This window comes from Podarcis tiliguerta (genome assembly GCF_965153285.1).
Source record: "Podarcis tiliguerta genome assembly, chromosome: 5".
In the NCBI taxonomy this organism is placed as follows: domain Eukaryota; kingdom Metazoa; phylum Chordata; class Lepidosauria; order Squamata; family Lacertidae; genus Podarcis; species Podarcis tiliguerta.
In genome coordinates this window covers 73,092,249-73,098,248 of record NC_139538.1, presented here as the reverse complement: position 1 = coordinate 73,098,248, position 6,000 = coordinate 73,092,249, and the positions used below count along the sequence as shown (strand labels likewise).

General features: G+C 37.0%; 1 protein-coding gene across 8 annotated transcripts in view; it reads right to left on the bottom strand.

Moving 5' to 3' along the window:
• CCSER2 (coiled-coil serine rich protein 2) overlaps positions 1 to 6,000 on the bottom strand; it is a 51,090-nt gene continuing 45,090 nt past the window's right edge. For 7 of the 8 annotated variants that reach the window (XM_083439946.1, XM_083439945.1, XM_083439941.1 and 4 more), the window contains one exon: positions 1 to 5,642. Coding sequence is in view for 7 of the 8 variants with exons in the window: in XM_083439941.1 (XP_083296067.1) it covers positions 4,833 to 5,642 (810 nt within the window). In the remaining variant the exon portion in view is untranslated. The remainder of the gene's footprint in view (positions 5,643 to 6,000) is intronic. The other variant, XM_083439944.1, reaches the window with a different exon arrangement.

Genomic DNA, 6,000 nt, shown 5'->3' with positions numbered 1-6,000 from the left:
TTCAGAATTATGAATTTTATTCACTAAAGCAACACTGAGGAAAGTCTTTACATACAAGTTTTTAAATCATCTTTACAAGCAAGTTCCAATATACAGTATTTACTTTAATATTTTTTTTAACGAAATACTATGTATTAAGGGTACTTTTGCAGCTAGTACCAAATTTAATACTAACACTGCAGTTAATATTAATTTATTGTGGTGCTTTTGACATTTATGTAGGCAGTGAGCAGCTTTACCACAGCAGTGATCAAAATATTTTGGAGTTTTCCGATAGCATGGTTGTAGAAGAGACTGAAACCCGGATCTACGACCATGATTGCATTTCAGCAGGACAAATTTCACCAGCATTAAGCACACAGGTCCCACTGATTTCAATGAGGGAGAGCCAAGCACAAACCAAACTCATCTATGGAAATCAACAGGCCTTAAATGTGCTTAGCTTTGCCAGAATTGTGCCCATGGTGGTCAGAGAATCATTGCAACCAGGTGAAAACAAAGACAAAATGGAAACCCCATTCCAAAACCAATATCCATTTTAATGGTATAAGAAGGCGTGCCTAGCAAAAATGCAGATAGTTATGCAAAAAAAGAGAGTAATTTATGTTTCATCTGCAGACGTATTACTCTACCAGTATATGAAAGGTTTCATGAATGCACATGTATTGACATGCAAGGAACAAAAGAAATCACAAATGCCATTCTATGTATGTATGCTGCATTAGAACAGCAACAAAAAAACCCAGCATTTGAGACCAAGGATTGATTTCTGTGAACTTGAACTTCACCATAGCTGGAGTGGGAGTTCATGTTATATGTCTGAGAACCACTTGAAAGAATTGATGCTCATTGATTACACAAATGATTCACTCAACTTTGGGGAGGAGGGTGCTTAGTATTGCACATGGTTTCATTAATAGATCAAAAATCATATCGAACCGTATAAAACTTGAAGAACAAAGAGTATTTAAGCCTCTGTTCTGGTGTCTCCAGGGGCCTCTCCTTCAAAAGAAATTGCTCCCAATTTTTAAGCGATAGTATGCAAATGCTAGGTATTAAATAAGTGGATGCTTAGACAGACAAGCGTTTGGGGGACAATACCTTGCAGTAATGCACAATGATACAGTGAACATTTGGAGATAATAATGAACAGGTGGCAGGGAATGGAAGAGGCTGGCGGCATTTGTAAGCTGCATCATCCATGGAAAGCTGCCATTGTTTTAAAAGCCCAAACTCTAATTCCAATGCATAATGAAAAACTATTTCACTAACTCAACCACAGGCATTTAGATTAAATTTAGGCACAACTCCAAGCAACGGAGCTCATAGTTTATAAAGTGCAAAATTAGTTTTGTTTCGCTTTTACAGCTATTGTTAAAAGATAGATATCTTCAATATATATACGTTTTGAGGAGCTGTTTAACACTTTAGGAATTATTGCATAACGTAGGAGGATCCAGAAAGGTAGAATGCACACGTTTAAAAACCTAAACAAAATCCAAATTTTTAAATATCTGCATTTAGAATAATCATCTCTATTGGTGCTAATGGCATTTCTTCCCTTTAAGTAAGTATTAATATTTCTTGAAATATATAACCATTAGAGTCCCACTACAGGCCTGGCACTCCAAACAGCACTTTCTCCAAACCACCATGAGCCTTCAGTTTTCCCTCTCATCACCTAAAAGAGCTTTGTCTCACACTCTGAACTTTCTCAACATACTTTGTAACTTTCTTTGATATAGTCATACTTGGGGGAAGATTACATATCCAGTTTAGAGACTGACAAATGCATGATGGTGAAAGCCCCTAGCTAAGCTTCCTCTGTCAGATAATTGCCTTTGGCAGGGTGGAAACTCATTTTTCTAGGGACAGTGGCAAACTCAGCCCACCCCCAAGTTTGCATGTGCTGGCAGCACAATCAATTTAGATTATCCATCTAAACCTTACATGTAATCGATCCGCTATCCTCTGCGTTGTTTCTAAATTGCCAGACATTTTTTTTTTAAATGGGGCATGCAATCTTAAAATTATATTTGGAAAATACTTCATTTTCATTAGGTACTATATTTTAGTAATTTAAGAAATAGAACCAAGACCATCTCCAGCGCTAACTTTTCATTAAGTGCTCTGAGGAATACAGTTATTTTAGTAATATTAATTTAAAAAAATAAATAATTTAATTATTTCTAATTTATATCCAAGGAAATCTGTAAAAGTCCAAGCTTTAAAATGTGGTGCAAAGGTCTTTAATAACGGAAAACAGCTTTTAGAGTAGTTGCCCTGGGCAAGTGACAATTCCTTTCCAGAAGAACAAATTGTCAGACTGCTCATTATACATGTTGGTGGGTTGGCAAATTATTTTTTTGTAGCTGGACTGAAATTGACTTAATAAGGGTAGATGTAGAATGATAAGATATAATTAAATTATTCCTAAAACTTCATTTACCAATGACAGCTGGTCTCTTTTCTTCAACAAGATGTCTGAATTTATCTAAAGGGGCAAGAAGATGTTTCAATAACCTCTGCTCCAGTAATGTTTGAATATTGGAAAAACATTGAGTACCAGCTGTATATGTCAATATGGGATCATGCTATATTTGTTTTTCAAAGAGTATGCTGTAATTGCATCTTGACTCCAACCAGAAAGGAACACTTTTGTAACACAAACTGCTGTGCCACAGTAAATGCTAAAATATCTACTGTGGGCATCACATCTAGCAAGTAACCATTTAATCAAACTATTTGGACAGATGGAATATAAAAGGAAGCGTTTAGTCTGCCTTAATTAAACAGAATAATGTGAGAATTTGAGTTATAATCCATTTCAAGGTTTGAGAAAACCATTGTACAATTTAAATTGTAGGACCTCGTATTACCCTATCCCTGGTCACAAAAAGGCAACTGATGTTTAAAAAAGTTGTGTTGCTTTAGGAAGTTAGTTGTACTTTAGCCCTTTTAATGCATTACTCATGCAAAAGGGTTATACAGGGGCTGTCGGCCTCATTCTGACCCTCACATATTGAAGGATAACTTCTTGGGAATCATGTAGACCCATGTGCCGCCTTCAAGCAATTTAGAGGGTTCTGAATTGCATTGGGAGCCTACAATGATAGAGCTTCCCCATCAGTTATCACAGAAATGTAAGGTGCTGGGAGGCAAAATTCACAATCTGCAGTTCCCATCGACCAGCTTTGCATCTTGAAAATGTTTCCTGCTGTTGACAATTCTTGGGCGGATGAGAGTATTCCCTAGTTGAGGACAGCAATCACAAACATATGCTCTTACAGGTTTAAGGTGCATAGATATAGTTAACCTAAGAGGATATTCTTGGTCAGTCTTATGACTAATGAACCATGTTTGATTTATGGAAACGTCTTCAACATCCCTTCGGAGGGAGGCATATATTCTTGGATTAAAGGAAGCCCAAGCTGCAAATGCTCTGGTTTCATTTATGAAGTATCAATGTTTGAGATAGCATTCAACAAAGGATTCAAACCTACTACTGTAATGTACTCACACCTGCTTCATTTAACAGTACAAAGGGCAGCATTTGAAAAGGCTACCTTCTAACCGTTGTTCTCTGGTTGGCATTCGAGTAAGACTTAGATAACCTACTACATATTTGGTTTTGGGGTGTGTGCAGTGTTTCTCATAAGAGCATTTTATTGCATATTTGCTAATGCAAGTTACAGGTATATCTTTACACTTCATTGCGCCATAAATATTTAAACTACAACCATCTTCATACAGAGTATCTAAGAGTTTTTTTCTCCTTTAACAGTCATTTTCCATCCCTCATTCAATACCTAGGAACTAGCCACAAATGCAATATTATTAATCTCTGGAAGAGTACCAGTTCTGTTTTTATGACTCCACAAGCTTTCCCAAAGTGTGTCTGTGTATTTTAAAAATATTTCTTTAAAAAACAAGCTTTTATTATGAAAAATAATTTTCAAAACCCTACATTTATGGCAAAGGTTTGTGCAAACATTTCAAGTTGGGTTCATAAGACTTGCAACAGCAACATAAATTAATAAATAATGTTACAATTAAGTTAAATCTTAACATGAAAGTTATGTTGCGAAAATCCACAACACAGGTGTCACGGAGTCATTATTCCCAGGGTCACAGCACATAACCATTTTACAACTATCTGCATGAAAAGGTTTTGGGTGGATTAATGTTTAAAATTTAACTAATATCCATTTCACCCTGTGAAATTTTGTTTGCCGCTTGTGAACAGTGAAATATAAATTCAAAAAGTAACTACAGCAATTTGGGATCCTCCTGGCATAAAAACCCCAATTCAACACCAAATATACATCATTTAGACAGTCTTGGGTTCACTGTTGTAATAAATAGGAGCATTTTGCATAGGTCTCTGAGATACAGTGTCAGAATTATGGCTGAGATTGAAGATAAAAAACTAATTTATCACTTATAGTTGATGTCAGAGCCAAACGTGTATCCATAACCACCAAACATTCAGTGGTCCAAACTACTAAGGGTTGGATTTCCAGCAAGCCGTCTCTCCTCCTCAAACAAATGGTGCATTACTCTTAGCAACCAGTAGCCATTTCAAACTTTAGTATTAAGCCAAACAATCTTAAAAGGGGACAAATGGGCAATGCAATCAATGGATAGCACAGACTTCTAAATGGCACAAAATCAAGGGAGATTAGACTATAATAGTTAAGTACCAAAAGAACTGAAGCATTCAGTGCATGCATGCTTTTGATGAAGATTCTTGACTGAGACAAGAAAGGGTGAGAGTAAGCAGCTTTACAATACAGGACATTGAGATGTTCATAAGCAAGTCATGATTTCAATTATGTCTTTGGTTTAGGGAGGCGGGAATGCCGATTAGGAGCCACACAGTCACCAGAATGAATGTTTGAATCTTGATTCTGCATATTTTCTTTTGCTTGTATTAGTTGCCTTGAGTGGTTTGTCTTTGACCAGGTATTCTGAGATTCAGGAGGCATCATGATTTTTGGATTTGTCATTTGCTTGGGCCTAAAGGAAATCGTTGGAGGACGAAGCTTTGAGATTTTCTGGCTCTTATGACTCAGGTCAGACTGACTTGATGCCAGCTGCAGTTGTGTTGGGTAGCTTGGTGGCAGCTGTTCAGGCTCCTTTGAAGCAGAAGAGCCATCTGCAGATGCTGCTGCAACCGTTACTGGAGGAGGCACTAAAGCATTCTGCTTCGGAGTCTTGGTGGCTCTTGAACTCTTTGGCGCTGAAGCCTGGTTTGTCCGTGAGCAATTGTTTTTTAGAACTAATTTGGTCTGCACTTCTTGAGTATTTACTTGGGAAGATGAGTGAGAAGAGGGATGCGAATGTAGCGTATTAAATTTTCTACCAGACAGTTCTTTAGGTTTCTCTCTAACTTTTACATTCTTGGTGGAATGTGCATTCTCCTCTGACTTTCTTACATTTAACTGTGTATTTAAAGTGCTCAGTTCATTTAGGCTATTGGTGAAGGAGCCATCTGCAGCATTTTGAGATTCATGGCCAGCACTTTTCTTTTGGTCTTCAGTTGGTTCATTGTGGGCCCCGATGAGTGACGTTTTTATTAATTTTCCCTGGGCGAGGTCTGTGAAACTGGGAAGGTGGCTGGAAGGCTGTAGTACTTGAGGCTACAGGAGAGAGAGTTACATGCCAACAATTAGGTAAAAATCAGCTAATATAAATGAAAGACACACTGATTTGTTAGGGTAATTTGAAATCCAGCTTTTCCCTCAAAAGTTTACATTTGAAAAACAGGTGAAGCACATTCCAGACATCTGAAACAACAAAAGAATAAAATCCAGCAATCTCAAATAAATTGTGCAACACAGGGGAAAATTTATTAACTCAATTGTAGCAGGAAAAATAGCCAGATCAAACAATAAAAACCCACACACACATACTATTGTAGCAAAAAGAACGTTAATGCCCAAGAAATGGTAAGCAAATTTAATGGCACACACATGTAAATGAGATGTTACACCTATA